Source organism: Podarcis muralis, chromosome 14 (genome assembly GCF_964188315.1).
Source record: "Podarcis muralis chromosome 14, rPodMur119.hap1.1, whole genome shotgun sequence".
In the NCBI taxonomy this organism is placed as follows: Eukaryota; Metazoa; Chordata; class Lepidosauria; order Squamata; family Lacertidae; genus Podarcis; species Podarcis muralis.
In genome coordinates, this window is record NC_135668.1 from 18,992,776 (window position 1) to 19,012,194 (window position 19,419).

The 19,419-nt window shown below is 45.3% G+C and overlaps 1 protein-coding gene and 1 non-coding gene across 5 annotated transcripts in view; both read right to left on the reverse strand.

The window, feature by feature from the left end:
- Window positions 1-19,419, reverse strand: part of ARNT2 (aryl hydrocarbon receptor nuclear translocator 2) — a 158,148-nt gene that overhangs the window by 52,952 nt on the left and 85,777 nt on the right. For 3 of the 4 annotated variants that reach the window (XM_077918872.1, XM_077918874.1, XM_077918875.1), the window contains exons 7-8: window positions 18,406-18,471; window positions 15,293-15,387 (exon numbers count right to left, since the gene is read on the reverse strand). In XM_077918872.1, coding sequence (XP_077774998.1) covers window positions 15,293-15,387; window positions 18,406-18,471 — 161 coding nt within the window. The remainder of the gene's footprint in view (window positions 1-15,292; window positions 15,388-18,405; window positions 18,472-19,419) is intronic. The other variant, XM_077918873.1, reaches the window with a different exon arrangement.
- TRNAA-UGC (transfer RNA alanine (anticodon UGC)) lies at window positions 12,706-12,782 on the reverse strand. The gene has a single exon. It is a non-coding gene; the product is annotated as a tRNA-Ala (tRNA).

The following is a 19,419-nucleotide window of genomic DNA, read 5'->3' on the forward strand; positions in this document are numbered from 1 at the left end:
CATTTGCATGCAACAAAATATGTATTTTATCAAAGTAATTGTTGCTCCCTTGTTTTGGCTGCTGGTCCCTTATTTTCGAGGCTGCTGGTCCCTTATTTTCAAATCTGTAAGTTGACAGCTATGTCTCCAGCTACTTAGGCTGTTTACACACCATACATTAAAAGCACAATACCCACCCAACCACCCAAAAAGAACCATGGGGGCTGTTAATTTGTTAAGGGCGTAGGGAACTGTAGCTCTGTGAGGGGGGAAAAGTCACTGAAACAAAAATGGAGATGCAGGTTGCTTGACTATAAGGCTCTCTGGTTAAGCAGTAATGGCAAACAGGGCTAGCTCAAGACATCTTGCTGCTTGAGGCAAAACAGGGCAGGGGGTGCTGTGTCTATGACACAGATATGCCACAAGTTCTGGAGCAAGGTGTCCATTTCTAAATTCAATAGATCCCACAAAATCCTAAGTAGTCTGGCTTTTAGTGGGGGAAAGCTGCTAGTCCTTATGATTTCACAGAACATCAGTACAGTGGTACCTTGGATTAAGTACTTAATTCGTTCCGGAGGTCCGTTCTTAACCTGAAACTGTTCTTAACCTGAAGCACCACTTTAACTTGTTTGATCTCGTTTTTTTGACAGAATTACAAGCCTAGTAGATGAAGGGAATGCAGTGGATGTAGCCTACCTTGATTTCAGCAAGGCATTTGACAAGGTGCCCCATGATATTCTTGTAAAGAAGCTGGTAAAATGCGGTCTTGACTATGCTACCACTCAGTGGATTTGTAACTGGCTGACTGACCGAACCCAAAGGGTGCTCATCAATGGTTCCTCTTCATCCTGGAGAAGAGGGACTAGTGGGGTGCCACAGGGTTCTGTCTTGGGCCCGGTCTTATTCAACATCTTTATCAATGACTTGGATGATGGACTCAAGGGCATCCTGATCAAATTTGCAGATGACACCAAACTGGGAGGGGTGGCTAACACCCCAGAGGACAGGATCACACTTCAAAACGACCTTGACAGATTAGAGAACTGGGCCAAAACAAACAAGATGAACTTTAACAGGGAGAAATGTAAAGTACTGCACTTGGGCAAAAAAAACTGGAGGCACAAATACAAGATGGGGGACGCCTGGCTTGAGAGCAGTACATGTGAAAAGGATCTAGGAGTCTTGGTTGACCACAAACTTGACATGAGCCAACAGTGTGACGCGGTAGCTAAAAAAGCCAATGCAATTCTGGGCTGCATCAATAGGAGTATAGCATCTAGATTAAGGGAAGTAATAGTGCCACTGTATTCTGCTCTGGTCAGACCTCACCTGGAGTACTGTGTCCAGTTGTGGGCACCACAGTTCAAGAAGGACACTGACAAACTGGAACGTGTCCAGAGGAGGGCAACCAAAATGGTCAAAGGCCTGGAAACGATGCCTTATGAGGAACGGCTAAGGGAGCTGGGCATGTTTAGCCTGGAGAAGAGGAGGTTAAGGGGTGATATGATAGCCATGTTCAAATATATAAAAGGATGTCATATAGAGGAGGGAGAAAGGTTGTTTTCTGCTGCTCCAGAGAAGCAGACACGGAGCAATGGATCCAAACTACAAGAAAGAAGATTCCACCTAAACATTAGGAAGAACTTCCTGACAGTAAGAGCTGTTCGACAGTGGAATTTGCTGCCAAGGAGTGTGGTGGAGTCTCCTTCTTTGGAGGTCTTTAAGCAGAGGCTTGACAACCATATGTCAGGAGTGCTCTGATGGTGTTTCCTGCTTGGCAGGGGGTTGGACTCGATGGCCCTTGTGGTCTATTCCAACTCTATGATTCTATGATTCTAACTAATGGGGCCTCCCGCTACTGCTGCGCCGCCGGAGCACGATTTCTGTTCTCATCTTGAAACAAAGTTCTGACTTAACCTGAAGCACGTTTTCTGGGTTAGCGGAGTCTGTAACCTGAAGCGTATGTAACCTGAGGTACCACTGTACATAATGGGACAAGATGGCACCCCTCAGTTGAATCTTACTTCAAAACAAGAATCATCATAATAATGTTCTCCTAGTACAGTGGTACCTCGGGTTACATACGCTTCAGGTTACATACGCTTCAGGTTACACACTCCAAGCCAGAAATAATGCTTCAGGTTAAGAACTTTGCTTCAGGATAAGAACAGAAATCGGACTCCGGCGGCGCGGCGGCAGCAGGAAGCCCCATTAGCTAAAGTGGTGCTTCAGGTTAAGAACAGTTTCAGGTTAAGAACAGACCTCCGGAACGAATTAAGTACTTAACCCAAGGTACCACTGTATGGGGAAGGGGGGGGTGATAGTTTCTGTGGCACAAACAACTCAAATTTCCAACAGAGGGGAATAGCCAGGGAGCATAGGAGGAATGGAGGCTGCTACTGCTGCTTCCCAGTATCTGCCGCCTGAAGCAACTGTCTCACTCTAATAGTAGAGCTGGCCCTGATGGTAAACAGAACCTGGATAGCTAGAACAAAACAAAAAGTGACAATTTGGAGAGAATTAACTGAAAAAGAAATATGTGCTTTTATTTTATTGACACTTGGGTGGGTTGAGGGTCTTTCTGTGTGCGACGTGCACTTGGGAACTCTCCGGATGGGAACACTAGTCTTGGCTTTGCTTTAACACTTATAAAACTTCCTACACACACACTTTACAGTTTCTCTCAACCAAATATTTTCCATCAATTGTTATGCGATGAACAAAACCGATTAGGAAAAACATCATATGGACTGCATAAAAATTCATTTCCTTCTCAGAAATATGAGATCCCTTAATTGAGCGGGATGAAGGGGAGACAAAAACTTTTTAAAATTAAATTTAGAACGACAAATACTGAGGGATGGGGGCATTTCGTTTCTGCACTTTGTGGGCAGGGTTAATGCAACAATTTATACAAAGTTAATATGTCCAGCCAGCTAGCCAAGCAGACAAAGCAAATGGATGATCAAAGGTCTGGGCAAAGGGCTCATTTCATCGAAGGCGTCTCTTCCTACTAATGTCCCAGTGCTCAGTTTCACAATCTACCAAAACATGCATTACGCATGTCATAATAACCTACCGAAATAGCTGGATAACAAGAGTATGGGTTTTCATGAGGCAATTTCAAACATTTCCCTCCTGGGGTGCAGAATTAACACTCACTTAGTTTATTTTGTAGGGCAATGGGGTTAAAAACAAAACAAAACCCTACATTCAGCTAGAGAAAAACCTTTCCACATAAACATGCTAGAGCTCCTTGGCAGCCAAGGCCACATTCACACCATACATTTAAAGCACGATAAACAGTCGTGACTTCTTGCAATGAATCCTGGGAGCTGCAGCTTGTTAAAGGTGCCGAGAATTGTTAGGAGACGCCTTCGTAGGGCTGCCATGTGTCCTCTTTTTCCAGGACACAACCTCTTTTTCAGGTCTGGTTGCCACATGGTCCTCTTTTTCCTGGATATGTCCTCTTTTTTAGGATAAACATTTATGTCTGGGCAGATTTTTTAAAATTGGCAAAATGTCCAGGTTTTTTGTTTTGTTTACGGTAACCCAAGAATTTTTTTCTAGTGCATTAGACTCAGATCTAAGGCACCCGGCTAAGCTAGTCTGCAGCAGAGAATCACAACAGAGCAGCATCTTAAACAGGCCACATACTGTGTAAATCCCTTCTCTTGTGGCTGAACTAAAAGGATGCTGGCTCAGCTACAAGAGGAGCCTGGGAGGGCAAGAGTTAACCCCCTCCTGCCATTAAAGAGAACCCATATGTACATGTTAAACAGTTTAATAAATTGTTATGTTCACAAAGATGTGAATACTTTCATGTGGCAAGTGAGGGAGCAATATGTATTAATTATTATTAATTATTATTATTATTATTATTATTACTACTACTATTTTGCTGTTGCTGAAAGTTCAGAGCATTGCTACTAGTGATATATCACAGCTTCTATAGCCTACATATAGTAGGGGTATTTAAAATGAGAGTCATCATAGCGATCCATAGTTAAAAGTCAGTAAATGTGCTCTCTCTTTTTTGCTCTTCAAAATATGGCAGCTCTACTTTCCCCCTCACAGAGCTATAATTATCAGAGTGGTTCAGCAATCAATCCCTTTTCATAGTGAACTCTGGGAATTGTAGTTCTGTGAAGGGAATATAGAGGTCTCTTAGCAACGCTCAGGGGGTAGAGTCATGACTGTTTAAAATGGTATCCTGCTGCTTTCAATGTTCGGTGGCCCAAGTCAATCACTGAAACACAGCATACTGTGAAAGGTTTTCAGGCCTGCTACTTATTACATTTTTATCCTAGAGGAGTTTTGAAGGAAGCATAGGTTATCCTTCCATTTTATCCTCACAACAACCCTGTGAGGGAGGTTAAGATATTGGGGGTGGGGGGTAGGGAGAGGGCCAAGGTCACTTAAAAGGTAAAGGTACCCCTGCCCGTACGGGCCAGTCTTGCCAGACTCTAGGGTTGTGCGCCCATCTTACTCAAGAGGCCGGGGGCCAGCGCTGTCCGGAGACACTTCCGGGTCACGTAGCCAGCGTGACATCGCTGCTCTGGCAAGCCAGAGCCGCACACGGAAACGTTGTTTACCTTCCCGCTAGTAAGTGGTCCCTATTTATCTACTTGCACCCGGGAGTGCTTTCGAACTGCTAGGTTGGCAGGCGTGGGACCGAACAACGGGAGCGCACCCCGCCGCGGGGATTCGAACCGCCGACCTTTCGATCGGCAAGCCCTAGGCGCTGAGGCTTTTACCCACAGCGCCACCCGCGTCCCTCAAGGTTACTTACTGGGCTTTAAATAAGTGGGGGTACTATGAAGACATTTTGCCATAAGGAACTGGATGCTAACAGCTGCCAAGATCTCTATAGCATAACAGTGGAAATAGTTATAAAATCTGACTATATCCTTATGGTATAAAAATCTCTGGAATTCAGTTATTGCAGAAAAAACGAGTTATAGGTCTCTAAGGGACAGGAAAATCCTGATCATTTCTATTCAATATGGTGGGATTATATTTCATATAGTTTAGTTTCAGATTTACAGATACTGTATCTCTCCCCGCGCCACCATATAAAGAATTATGGCTGTGATGATTTTAGACTGGGTATTATCATTTAATATGTTTAGGTTCTGTATGCCTTGCCTTTAGCTGGATGCATTATTAAATTTTTGTTATGGTTGACTTGTCTCTAATAATAATTTGAAAACTGGTAAAAATAAGCATTACAAAAAATAATAGGTAAGTGAAGATTTGAACCCAGGTCTCCCCACTGGAGGCTGGTCCATTAGGGTGAAAGAGACGCTGTCCCACCAACATCCATCTGCCCTCAGCCAGTCCCCCATCTGCGCCCCTTTGCCAAGGCGTAATGACTGACTGACTAGGCCACGCTTGTTCCAAACATGACCCCCAAATTCCTTATATGAACTTTGAAGGGTTTGAGGGCTTTTCTCCAGAGAGGTGGCCACGGAGACTTGAAGTAATTATCATGAGGTAGTTCTGGAAAAGAGCCGCCGACGCTCTGCATCTCCTTCCACCCACGAGGAAGACTTCAAGGAGCGTGCCAGCCTTTTTCTCAAAATGGATGGAGGGAATCAAAGAGCCGCTCCCTAGCGTAATGACCTCCAGACAAAAGGAGGTGAAAAGACTGTGAAATTAGGTCATCTGTTTGCTCACTAGAACAAGCGTCCTTGTGACTCTGATCTCAGGCGCATTCAGCTTTGGGAAGAGGTAGGGGGAGAGATAAACCAACCCTCTACCTAATCCCCCCAAAAACCTGCTGCTAAGTGTATTTAGCTGGGGGTGAGTTGGGGAATGTTTTCTTCTTCTTTCCCTGAAACTCTTATTAGCTGCCTCCCGTACTGCTGGAAAGCTGAGTGTGTATCTAGATGATTCTGAGACAAAGAAGTCTGGTTTCATTTAGCTTGGAGACATCTGTTTGGTACTATATAAATAAATAGCATAGGACCATGAGGAATGTTTGGCAGGCGAAACACATAAAAAATAGATAGAGAGAGGAGGGTAGAGGAAAGGTTGGTCTCTGAGAGGTCAACGCCAGATCTGGGCACATGCGAGTACTTCGGTCATGAAAGGCCAGGATCTGGTCTACAGGGCAAACTCTAGGTTTGTGGGGGCCCTTAGCACAGCGTCCACCTTACGAGAAGTCCTGGAAAAGGACAGCAGCCAGCTGATGAGTCCCAGGTGTCTTGGAGTTACCATTTCAGCTTTTTACAGTGCCTTGCCCTGATGTAGCATTGTTCCATACCCTCCAACATTTCTCTGAGAAAAACAAGGAGGTCCTATTTCATACCCTCCAACAATTCTCCAGTGAAAATAGAGATGTCCCCTCCAACATTTATTTGATGAAAACAGGGATGTCCTATTCCAGACGCTCCAACATTTCACCAAAGAAAATAGGGACGTCCTAAGGAAAAGCGGGACATTCTGGGATCAAATCAGAAACCGAGACGGCTATTGAAAATCTGGGACTATCCCCGGGAAATTGGGTCACTTGGCGGGTTTCTTGTTCTGGGGCATTGTGGGAAACTTAAATGGCAACACTAAAGGCATGTATTTTAATGTCCCACAATGGTACACTGGGGTGCTCCTCGGCATTCTGGGAAATTGAAATGGCTGCTCACTGCCCACTGGAGCACCATGCAGGGCACAGAGCTGAGATCCTGATGCAGAATTAACTGTATAGTTTTGGACTGCAGGTGGGGAGGACCACATATCTTAAAAAGTTCTCTGGCTCTGATGCGAATATAAGGAAGTTAAATGGAAGGGAAGTCTGCTGCTTCCTTCTTAAGAACACAAAAAGAGCTCTGAGATTTATAAGTTTTATAAGATTTCTGTTTATTTGGTTTTGCAGAGAGTGCATATTTCATATATTTCATACTGTTCAATATTCTGTATAGATTACACAAAGAGTTTATATTGACATCACATTGTTGTACAGTGGTACCTCGGGTTAAGTACTTAATTCGTTCTGGAGGTCTGTTCTTAACTTGAAACTGTTCTTAACCTGAAGTACCACTTTAGCTAATTGGGCCTCCTGCTGCTGCCGCACTACCAGAGCACAATTTCTGTTCTTATCCTGAAGCAAAGTTCTTAACCTGAGGTACTATTTCTGGGTTAGCAGAGTCTGTAACCTGAAGCGTATGTAACCCGAGGTACCACTGTACTTGGTCATCGTGTTGTCTTGGATATTACTATTACTACTACTACGGATCAGCCCAAAGGCCTATCTAGTCTGCCATCCTGTTCTTACAGTGGCCAACCAGATGCCCCAATGGGAAAGCCACAAGCAGGACCTGAGAGCAACTGCTCTCCCTGCTTGTGGTTCCTAGTAGCTGGGATTCAGAGGCATAATGCCTCCAACAGTGGAGGTGGAACATAGCCATCATGGCAAGTAGCCATTGGCAGTTCCCCCCTTGCAGCCAGCTGAGCCTCTGATAAAGCTCTCAAAAGCCCGAGATAGGCTTTGGAAAACTGCAGGCCAGTTTGCAAGGTATGCAAAAAGGAGAAGGTTTCAAATTAATTACTTGCGCTAAGTACCTCAGAGATAAACGCTGTACATATTTAGCTTCCAAAGAACAGTAGCAACAGCTATTCAGATATGAGGAGCTTGCTCTGAATTCCTTGGTTTTCTGGTGTGAATCCAAGGAGAAGCAGCGAGGTGGGGGCCATGTTGGGGCCTGCTTTCAAGGTTACTGGCTTCAGCGTTCAGAACAGGTTGTTCTAAAGTTTCCCGCGAAGCAAGCCAAAGCCAGCCGTTTGCTGCTCTCCATACCTGATCTTAACAGCCGTAATTTTATACAAGGCAGAAGAATGTGAACAAATTCAATTTCCTCTGCGCTTTATTTTGTGTGCTGGGGGGCGGGGGCTAGGGAATTAACACGTCACCACTGTGGTGGTAAACTACGACTCCCAGGGTTCTTTGGGGGGGACTCACGTCCCTTAAATGTATGGTGTGCAGGCAACGTTGATAAAAGCTACACCATCAAAAAAGCCAGCTTCTTTTGAGCAATTTATGGCAGGGGTGGGGAACCTTGAGCCCAAGAGCCAAATGCAGCCCTGCAACCCACTCCATCAGGCCCCTGGAAAACTCCCAGGGCAGACCTCCACATCACAGCTACACCATCTCTCCCCAAGTCACACACCTCAGCAGCCATGCTTCATGCCCTCAATAATGCCTTTTGCTGCCTGTAAGGCAAAAAGGTAAAGGACCCCTGGATGGTTAAGTCCAGTCAAAGGTGACTATGGGGTTGTGGCACTCGTCTCACTTTTCAGGCCGAGGGAGACGGCGTTTGTCCACAGACAGCTTTCTAGGTCACATGGCCAGCATGACTAAACTGATTCTGGAGCAATGGAACACCGTGACGGAAACTATTTATCTACTTGCCCCGGTGTGGTTTTGAACTGCTAGGTTGGCAGGAGCTGGGACAGAACAACGGGAGCTCACCCCGTTGCGGGGATTCGAACCACCGATCTTCCAATCAGCAAGCCCAACAGACTGAGTGGTTTAGCCCACAGTGCCACCCACTGCCTGTATGGAGGATCTGCAAAGGTAAAATTTGCAATCTTCGCTCCACCCACTTTGCCTCTGGCCCTGCCCTCTACTGGCATGCGGCCCCCAGAATGTTGCCCAGAAGTGAATGTGGCCCTTGGTTGAAAAAGGCTCCCCTCCTCTGATCTACAGTAAAGTAAGGAGCCACAGACTCTGATACATAAACAAGGCATAGCATGGCTGTAAAGATGCAAAGTTCAGTCCTGTTTTAAGTAACACCCAGTTGAAGGAAGCATTCAAAGTCTTGATTATTTTGGGGCCTTTTGGACCTGGCCAAGATTCTCCACTCACAAGGGCGAAATGGCCGAGATTCATCAAAGCGCAGGAAAAGAAACCATTTTTTCCAGGCCTGTTAGGCATGGAAAGCCTTTGTCCTTGTCTTAGCTTGAAACCTGCCCGGTTGCTAGGCATGCAAATAGGTCTGAGAGGACCATATGCACAGTGTAAACAGCAACTGGCTTCATAAAGGCCCCAATGGCTTCCCCTAAAGACAGAAAGTGCAAAAAATATTTCCCAGTGAAGTTCTTAGAGAGAAGGGGGCTTTGGACGTTCTCTCCCACCCAAAAGGCTGTATGCTCCCTGAATGGCAGCTTTTATTAGCCATCCCTTCATTTCACCTTTCCAGCTGTACATTTCCGGCCCATGCCAGTAGCGAAATGGTTCAGAGGCAGAAGGTGGACAGAGAAGACTCACATTGGCATGGAACATCAGAAGTCAATATTTTTCTTGGCTGCTGCAGGAGTGGCATAGTTGCCCAATAACTTTTTAAGTAAATGTCAGCACTTTGCTCCCAAATCTACCCTCCTGCAATCAGGGGTGGGAGTATCCTTATGATAAGCAGGCAGAGTGATACCCTTAATCTGGCCCAACTTCAAATCACCAGTAGCCGGACTGAAGGAAGTGGGATGAGGCCGTTAACAAGACGGTCAGCACTTGCGATTGATTGATTGATTGCTAGCTAAGCTTCTAGACAGGGGTAGGTAACCTAAGGCTCAGGAACCAGAGCATAGCTGTCAACTTTTCCCTTTTCTTGCGAGGAATCCTATTCGGAATAAGAGAATTTCACTTTTAAAAAGGGAAAAGTTGACAACTATGGACCGGATGAGGCCCAATCGCCTTCTAAATCCGGCCTGCGGACGGTCTGGGAATCAGCATGTTTTTACATGAGTAGAATGTGTCGTTTTATTTAAAATGCATCTCTGAGTTATTTGTGGGCCTGCCTGGTGTTTTTACATGAGTAGAATGTGTGCTTTTATTTAAATTGCATCTCTGGGTTATTTGTGGGGGAATAGGAATTTGTTCATTCCCCCCCCCCAAAAAAAAAATATATAGTTGGGCCCACCACATGGTCTGAGGGACGGTGGACCGGCCCACGGCTGAAAAAAAGTTGCTGACCCCTTTTCTAGACTGCTTCTGTGGATTTAGCAACCAATGGGCTTATATTCCAATTTCTGCTTGTCCCTTTTGACGAGAACCAAGGGTTCCCAAACTATGGTCCACACAACACCAGTGGTCTGCAAGCTTCGTTTAGGTCAGGGTTTCCCAAGCCTGGCTCTCCAGCTGTTTTTGAACTACAACTCCCATCATCTCTAGCTAGCAGAGCCAGTGGTCAGGGGTGATGGGAAGTGTAGTCCAAAAACAGCAGCAAACCCAAGTTCAGGAAACCCTGATCTAGGTGGACCCTGGAGGGTCTGAGGATTTGTGGTTGAAGATGGGAGACAGTACAACTGAATGGTTATTTCAAGTCTAATTTCAGAGGTAGAGGGGACTCCCTGGGTGCCAGAGAAGGCACATATGCACAAACGTCTACCCACAGCGGTCACTCAAAGCCCTCCAGCGTTGCTTGACTCCATTGAGACTGAACATAGTATCTAAAGTTATAAGCAAACTGTCTTGCCAATGGCAACCAGCAAATGATTGGTAAATGGGATCGATATAAAGTTTCAGGTGTGGTTTATGATTATTGGCTAAATACTGGTGAAAGACCACAGCACGCAGAATATCCCATATTCCACCTTGCTAAAAGGACCAGGGAAGAAAATATGGGAAAGGCTGTGTCTGAAACCCCATGAAGCTGCTGCCAGTCAGTGCATGAAATACTGAACTAGGTGGATCACTGGTCTGACTTCTAAAGCAGCTTCGGTGGAAAGCCATAGCTCAGTGATTAGAATACCTGCTTGACATGCACAAGGCTACAGGTTCAACTCCCGACATCTCCAGGAAGGGCTGGGAGAGACCCCAGTCTTGAAATACAGAAGATCTGCTGCCAGCTGCAGTATGTAACACTGAGTTACCTGGGCGACAGAACACCTGCTTTGAATACAGAAGGACCTGGGATCAATCCCCGGCACCTCAGTTAAAATGATCAGGTAGTAGGCCATGTGAAGGACCCCTGGCCTATGATCCTGGACGGCTGCTGCCAGCCAGAGTAAAGAATACTAGCTGGATAGACAAAAAGGCTTACTTGGTACAAAGGCTGCTTCCTGTGTTCCTATTGTTTTGCCGACCTTTTCTTTTAAAATCAGTTTAAATGATGTGTTGTTGTTGTTGTTGTTGTTGTTGTAGTAGTAGTAGTAGTTGTTGTTGTTGTTTTGTTATTTACAGTAATCCAAAAGCGAAATTGAAGTGGTTTTGTGATTTACAATAACCCAACCATCTTCTTAAGTGCCAGCTGGAAACACAAAGGAAGGATTCTGACCTTCCCCTGCCCCACCGCACTTTCCATAGCTGCAGCCATGTGATGTGAATTAGGTCCGTTTGGTTTAAGTGGCTTCTGAAATGCCAGAAGAACGTACTGTGCACCATCTACGTGCATGCATGCAAAAACACACACACAAAATAATCAAGCTATCTTTAAAACTGTCAAGAAGATGCAAAAGAGAATACAGCACTACCCACCAGAAATATGTACGGCCATAAGTTAAAATTGGCTAAGAGAGCCTATGGCTGTGGTGTGATTGGGATGAGGGCATTTGCATTCTTCGGGGAGGAGGGGGGCAGAGAAAAGAAAGCCGCCGCCAGTTTGTGTTTGTGGCATGTTCCAACTCAGGCAACGAAAGGGCAAGATAACTCCATTTCTGATTCATATCAGCAGGAGCTGTCAGAGGGAAGAGGAGTTCTTCAGCTCATCCAAGTGGTAAGGTCAGCCAAACCACCCCTTAACAATGCTGGATTCTACTCTTGGTCTCCTGTTGTTTTTCACATTTTCCCATATGGAAATATTCCCCTGCGAGCGATTGAGTTACTGGTGTGTGTGTGTTTTGAACGGTGCAATGGACCAAGAAAGGGGAAAAGAAATGTCATTCCCAGAAGCCCTCATTCAAAACAGGATTGACTTACTGCAGAGGTTATAATGCCTAGGCTCCAAAAAGCTACAGGGCCTTTGGCCAACTGAACAATCCATGACCTTTTAAACGATCTCCGTCTGTGTCTCCTTACTGTTGTTTGTTTGTTACTGTGTTATGTATTTTTGTGTTTTTATATTGTAAACCGCCTTGTGACCCTTGTTTGAAGGAAGGTATATAATTTTTAACAACAACAACAACAGGTTATGAGACTCTTAATCTCCGAGTCATGGGTTTGAGCTCCCACGTTAGGCAAAATATTTCTGAATTGCAAGCGGTTGGATGACCCTCACGGTCCCTTTCCAACTCTACAAATTATATTATTCTAAAATGTACATACACAGACACACAAAAGCGAAGCATCTGATGGGAAATAGAAAAAAGCAGAACTCATTTCAAGATGCTGAAGAGTACAGTGGTACCTCAGGTTAAGTACTTAATTCATTCTGGAGGTCCGTTCTTAACCTGAAACTGTTCTTAACCTGAAGCACCACTTTAGCTAATGGGGCCTCCTGCTGCCGCCGGGCCGCCGGAGCACAATTTCTGTTCTCATCCTGAAGCAAAGTTCTTAACCTGAGGTAATATTTCTAGGTTAGTGGAGTCTGTAACCTGAAGTGCATGTAACCTGAAGCGTGTGTAACCCGAGGTACCACTGTACTGCATTTCTATTGATACCCAATGTGGTTCAGCCAGAACATCGGAAACTGCCTTATACCGAGTCATGCCATTGGCCCATCTAGCTCAGTGGTGTCTACCCTGATTGGCAGGGGCTCTCCAGCGTTTCAGAGAGAGGATACTCCTAGCCCTACCTGGAAATGCCAGGGATTGAACCTGGGACCTTCTGCATGCAAGGCTGATGCTCTAACCACTGAGCTACAGCACCTTCCCTAGTGTGTTTCGGCCAGAACACAGGGCACTGTCTTGTACTGAGTCAGACTGAGAGGGAACAGGACGTCCTAGGGGGGTTTGATGCTCAAAAGCATCCGTTCTGAAGCAAATTGCAAGGCAAAACTCTCACTGACTTCGAACTGGGTGCTTTTGAGCTGTCTACAAGGATACATAGAAGTCACCCAGTTCATTTAAGCCTGTTCTGGCCAAAATGCAATGCTCTTCATCATCAGCACTGCCCCCCCCATGCTGTTATCACAATCCGCCTGTAAAGCTCCATTCAGTTCCAAAACTGGTTTGACATCAGAGATAAATGGCTGTTGTGTGTTGCAGAAACTAGGTCAAACTCGACAAGCGAGAAGCTGAAGAAACAGCAGCCTTGTGTTTACCTAAGTCCTCTGCCTCCAGAATGGTCTTATTAAGGAGTGGTCAATGGGGTACCCCTCCAGAGGTTGTGGACTACAAGTTCCAACCAGCATACCTGACATTCAGGGATTCTGGGAAGTGCAGCCCCAAACATCTAAGACAGCAACCTGATGGCTATCCCTGAACTACTATAACTTATGCCACATCTGCACCATACATTTAAAACACTCCTATACCACAGAATAAGGGACGCAGGTGGCGCTGTGGGTTGAACCACAGAGCCTAGGACTTGCCGATCAGAAGGTCGGCGGTTCGAATCCCTGCAACAGGGTGAGCTCCCGTTGCTCAGTCCCTGCTCCTGCCAACCTAGCAGTTCAAAAGCACATCAAAGTGCAAGTAGATAAATAGGTACCGCTCCGGCGGGAAGGTAAACGGCGCTTCCGTGCACTGCTCTGGTTTGCCAGAAGCGGCTTAGTCATGCTGGCCACATGACCCAGAAGCTGTACGCCAGCTCCCTCGGCTAATAAAGCGAGATGAGCGCCGCAACCCCAGAGTCGGCCATAACTGGACCTAATGGTCAGGGGTCCCTTTACCTTTTTATACCACAGAATCCTGGAAACTGTAGTTTATTACGGGTGCTGGGACCTGTAGCTCAGTGTGTGAAAGCACCCTTAACTACAGTTCCCAGGATTCTTTGGGGGCGGCGAACCCATGACTGTTACAGGGTTTTGCACGGTGTGAACTGCAACCATAGCTAGATCCCAAACTTCTGCATTTCCACACCAGTTCAGCTTCAGAGGTGGTTGCTGGCTGGGGACAGAGGGCCAAGGCATGGCTGTGCAGCTGGACTGCCTCTTTCCTTTGCATGCATTACAATATCCTGTTGGAATGCCAGATTCTTCCAAAGAAAAACCCTACTGAGCCCATCCGAAAGCTTGGATGACGAGATCTGACCTGCCCATAAGGATGGGTGAGCTGCAGGCTGCTTGCCCTGAAAATGAATCAGAGTCCTTCGTGGGGGCCCAATCAAACATCAAAAACCCTTTGGGGAGAGGGGTGTTCCATGTTTGATTGGGCCATTCGAGGGTCCCCACCCATCAGCTCAATTCCTTCTCCACTCTGGTCACGTTTCACTGTCCATACTGATTTCCCATTGCCACCTCCAGGCCCAATTCTTTCCCCATGCACTTGCCTGCCAACACATCCCTGCTCAAAGGGTGTGTGTGTGTGTGTGTGTGTGTGTGTGTGTGTGTGACAGCTCAGATCCCAGCTCCCAAAGTACAACTCCCATCACCCCTTGCCATTGGCACTTTCGGGCAGTGATGATGGGAGCTGAAGTTCACCCCCCACCAGTCCTGAGAGGAAGGAGATGTTGCAATGTCAAGACATTGCAAGGATCTATGGTTTTGGAAGCAGCATGGAGGAGGCTACTTTCATCCCACAAGGAGATGCTGTGCTGCTATTGCTTGCCTGGAGCCTCAGGTAAGCTTCCCCCACCTTGGGAACCAAAACAAGCTGGCAGAATGTATATATGGGAATAAGCAGCATTGGGTGGGTTATGCTCTTGAGTTGGGCTGTAACACCTGCCTAGATTCAACTTGCAGAAATAAATCAGGGACATTTGGCTATGGAAGCCCTCAAACTTCCTGAGAAGACTCAGGGCATTCCCAACCCTTTTGGGGGCCGAGGGGCACATCTGGAAATCTAATAAACCGTCGTGAGCACCAAGAAATTGCCATTTCACAGAAGGTGATGCTTAGAACCCTCTCCCCAAAACACCTATGGAAATCCAAAACAAATATAACGTGGACCCAAAAAAAGCAACACTACCCAGAAAAGTCAACCACCCCACCAAACAACATAAAAGCGCCTCATTATTGTGATTAACAGGGGCCCTTGATGGAAGCCAAAGGGGGATGTTATGGACTGGTTGGGTACGGAGGAATGGTAGGAGGAACCAGCTGGGGAACCCCCGAGGGAAGAAGGTTCAGAGCCCAGGGAGTGGTAGTAGGACAATGATGAGTGGTCAGAGGGATTAAGGCTGTCTGGGCATGGATATGCTCCCATCCATTTCAGCAGAACATAAGGAGACACTCCCCAAACCAAAAACATTCATATAGAAAGAATTAAATATGTGCCTTGCCTATTTTACCTGCCGGAGGCCAGGCTTTGATGTAACCAGTACAATGGACCACAGCATACTGGGCCTCTCCTTCTTTCACTGGGCCAAGGCCATTCCTAAATGGAAATAAACCACACTTGTATCATTAAGTTTGTGATTGACAGAGCTCAAAGGAAGCATTAAAAAACCCCAAACAAACCCAAGAGGACTGTTGCTTTTGCCACAGTAAGACCAAACTATAGGTAAAGGTAAAGGGACCCCTGACCTTACGTCCAGTCGTGGCCGACTCTGGGGTTGCGGCGCTCATCTCGCTTTATTGGCCAAGGGAGCCGGCGTACAGCTTCCGGGTCATGTGGCCAGCATGACTAAGCTGCTTCTGGCGAACCAGAGCAGCGCATGGAAACACCGTTTACCTTCCCGCCGGAGCGGTACCTATTGATCTACTTGCACTTTGACATGCTTTCGAACTGCTAGGTTGGCAGGAGCAGGGACTGAGCAAAGGGAGCTCACCCTGTCATGGGGATTCGAACCGCCAACCTTCTGATTGGCAAGTCCTAGGCTCTGTGGTTTAACCCACAGCGCCACCCGCGTCCCACAGACCAAACTATATCCATCTTCCAATTATTTTATCCCTTCCGTGTAAGCCCCCACCATTGCGAACATCCAAATAATTTTTCACGCTCCTCAACATTGCCTCAGTTGGGAGGCTGAATTATGCCCCTCTCAATTTTGAGCCCAAAGTTCTCATTTAAGCACCTTTGCAGCAGCACTAGCACAATTCACACTGAACCATAGTTTGTGCTAACCATAATTGAGTACCCTGAACAGGGCTTACAACTGCTTGTCTGCTTCCGTTCTCTCTCTAATCAGCACTTGCAGTGACATCTGGAAGTGGAGCAACAGCCTTAACTATAGTTTGTTAATTCGGGAATCAAGCCAAACCATGGTTTGCAAACTTATTTCAAGCCACCATTTTCAATTTGAATTTGTTGGCCAACTGCAAACTGTGGATTTATTATTATTATTATTAATTTCATTTCTGTATCAGGCATAATGCCAAACCTTAAAGCTTCCATAACCATGGTTTGACATGATGGTTGAACTGAGCCACTAGTTTAATAACCAGTATACAATTAGAACAGACTCCCCAGAGCAGACAGTGGCATAGGATGGAGAAAGGGTGTTCATCGCCCTTCCTCCCAGTTCATTCACTGATTTCACTCAAAAGATGAACACCTGGATAGCGTATGAGATTAAGTCTTATCTACCTAAATAGGGATGTAACACACTGGCATTAAAAAAAATATATTTCTAATTAAATGTACTTAACTAAAGAAAAGTACAGGCAGAGCTGTGTAAATTAAAGGAACAGGCACACCCCACACCAAAAAGAATCATAGTCCTCACTAGAACGCAGGGCGAGAGCATGAGATCAGTTCTTTGCTCATCGTAATTCCACTCTTTTGCCAGTTGTTAGCTCAATTGCTCTGCTAAAATTAAATCAGCACGCTGGCAAAGTTACTGAATTCTTTAGCTTCCACATATCAAGCAATTAACACTCTTTTGCTCGCCACGCAAATATGATCACTGGCCAGCGGTAACGGCCCATATGAGCTTGCCTTCCTTATTGCGAATCACATCACTATGTAGCCTAATATTGGGGTGGATCCAAATGTTCACATTACCACTTACTCCACATTCAGTGTGCTCCCATTGTTAGTTTTAGAAGCCACGTTCATACGACGTTAGCCCCAATCCAAATCGACCCTGCAGTTCCTTGAGAAATACTGCTGTTTGATGTGGGGTTCTGCCCCCCTTCAAACCAGCTTCAGTGTAAATAGAAAACTGGATGTGGATTAAGTGGCAATGTGCACACTTGAGAAACATGCGCAGAAGAGTGCACAAGTGCAGGTGGCTGTTTGATGACTAGGAAGTTCCACACGGGTTGCAGGGATAATAATAATAATAAATAATAATAATAATAATAATAATAATAATAATAATAATAATAATAATAATTTTTTTAAATTTATACCCAGCCCTCCCCAGCCAAGGCCAGGCTCAGGGCGGCTAACAACCAATAATAAAAACAAGTTGAATGAATACAACTTAAAAACAATATTAAAATACGACATTAAAACATTTGGATAGAAGAACCAAAACAGTAATGAGCACCAGGGGAAGGCATCCCTGACCCACCTCTGATCTGAACACCACCATGAATATGCGGCTTCAAATCAGGATAGATAAAAATCAATGGTTTTTTAATATATATATATTTTTAAATCATTTAAAAAAAAATTTAAATCGGATTTTTAAAATAAAATGGTTTTGGATGAACCATCTTTCTAAAGAGAGTTTTCTATTTAAGTTACATTATATTCATTAGGAAACAAGAATTTGTTTTAAGTTTTTCATGTGTGCTAAAACTCAGTCTAAGGTTGGTTTGTTGGTGTTTTTAAATTGTTTAACCACATCAGTTAACAAACATGGATACATATGCTACAATGTTATCATTTTAGTTAAATAAATTGTTTAAATTGTTATTAAGGGAATGATTCTTTTTCTCCTTCCAATAAAGTACAGCAGAAAAGTTGTCCAAATAGTTAACTTATTAAACCTCACAATAATTTCATGATTATCTGTCAATGTAGTTCTAAGAGTATAACCAAATCAGTAATTTTCGATACAACTGTAAAAACTACTCTGAAAACTTATTATTCCAAAAAATGAAACCTTCATCTGGTTGTAAATATTACGATTACACCAGCAAGAATGAGTCTCTGTTAAAAAAAAAAGATTTAAATCAAGTCTTACTGACTAGTGATTTAAATCATGATTTAAATCAAATCCACCCTGCTCCAAATGCAGGGGGTGGGAATGACTTCGCTGTGTCGTAAGCTGCAAACGTGAACAGACTCTGAGTCAACCTTAAGAGAAGGGGGCCCATTGAATTCAATGTGACTTAACTTGCACACGAAGTCCCACTGATGCCAAGAGGAATACTCTAAGCGTGGCTAAGTCTGGATCTACCCAAATGTCTACTCTGAAAAGCAACAACTCTCCAGGGTCCCAAGAGGAGACTTAATGAAACAGGCAACCGGATGTCGAAACAGCGAAGGAAAGACACCTACCTGTATCTTTTTCGCATGGTGGTTATTCTGTTTAGAGGCAAGTGATCCAGTGGGGCATTTCCACACCTGCAAGCAAACCAGCACATCAATGAGAGTTGAGTAAAAACACTTGATTGCAGAGGGAAGGGGAGAGACCATACTGTATTGGCCCGAATATAAGCCGCACCCAAATATAAGCCACACCTTTAAAACGCATGGGGGGGGGGGGAGAAAAAAAAGACAATACCTGAATATAAGCCGCTCCCTTAAAATTCTGCGGGCACTCACACCCCTTCCGTTTTACCGTATGTCTGTTTCAGCAGCGATATTGTAAAAGCCAATTTTTGTAGGGTCGGAATTTGGAGAAAAAGTGAGGCTTATATTCAGGCCAATACGGCATGTGCCATCAGGAATCTTTTGGGGTAGCTGATTTTTAGCAAACCTAATTGGATTGAGAACTGTAGCCTATTTTCCTTGAAACTGTCCCTTGACCTGTTTCCACCCAATACACTGGCTGCCTTTCAGATGTTCTGGACTACAGCTTCAGGCCCATTGCACTATACATTTAAAGCAGTATTGTACCACTTTAAATAGCCATGGCTTCACCAAGGCATCCTGGGATCTGTAGTGTGTTAAACGTACTGAGAATTGCTAGGAGACCCCCTTTGCGCTCACGGAGCTACAGTTCCCAGAGTGCTTTAACAATCAATCCCTCTTCCCAAGGAGCTCTGAGAATTGTGGCTCTGTGAGGCTATTAGCGACCTGTAGTTAGGAAGCTGGGCGCGGGTGGCGCTGTGGGTTAAACCACAGAGCCTAGGGCTTGCCGATCAGAAGGTTGGCGGTTCGAATCCCCGCGACGGGGTGAGCTCCCGTTGCTTGGTCCCTGCTCCTGCCCACCTAGCAGTTCAAAAGCACGTCCAAGTGCAAGTAGATAAATAGGTACCGCTCCGGCGGGAAGGTAAACGGTGTTTCCGTGCGCTGCTCTGGTCCGCCAGAAGCATCTTAGTCATGCTGGCCACATGACCCGGAAGCCAA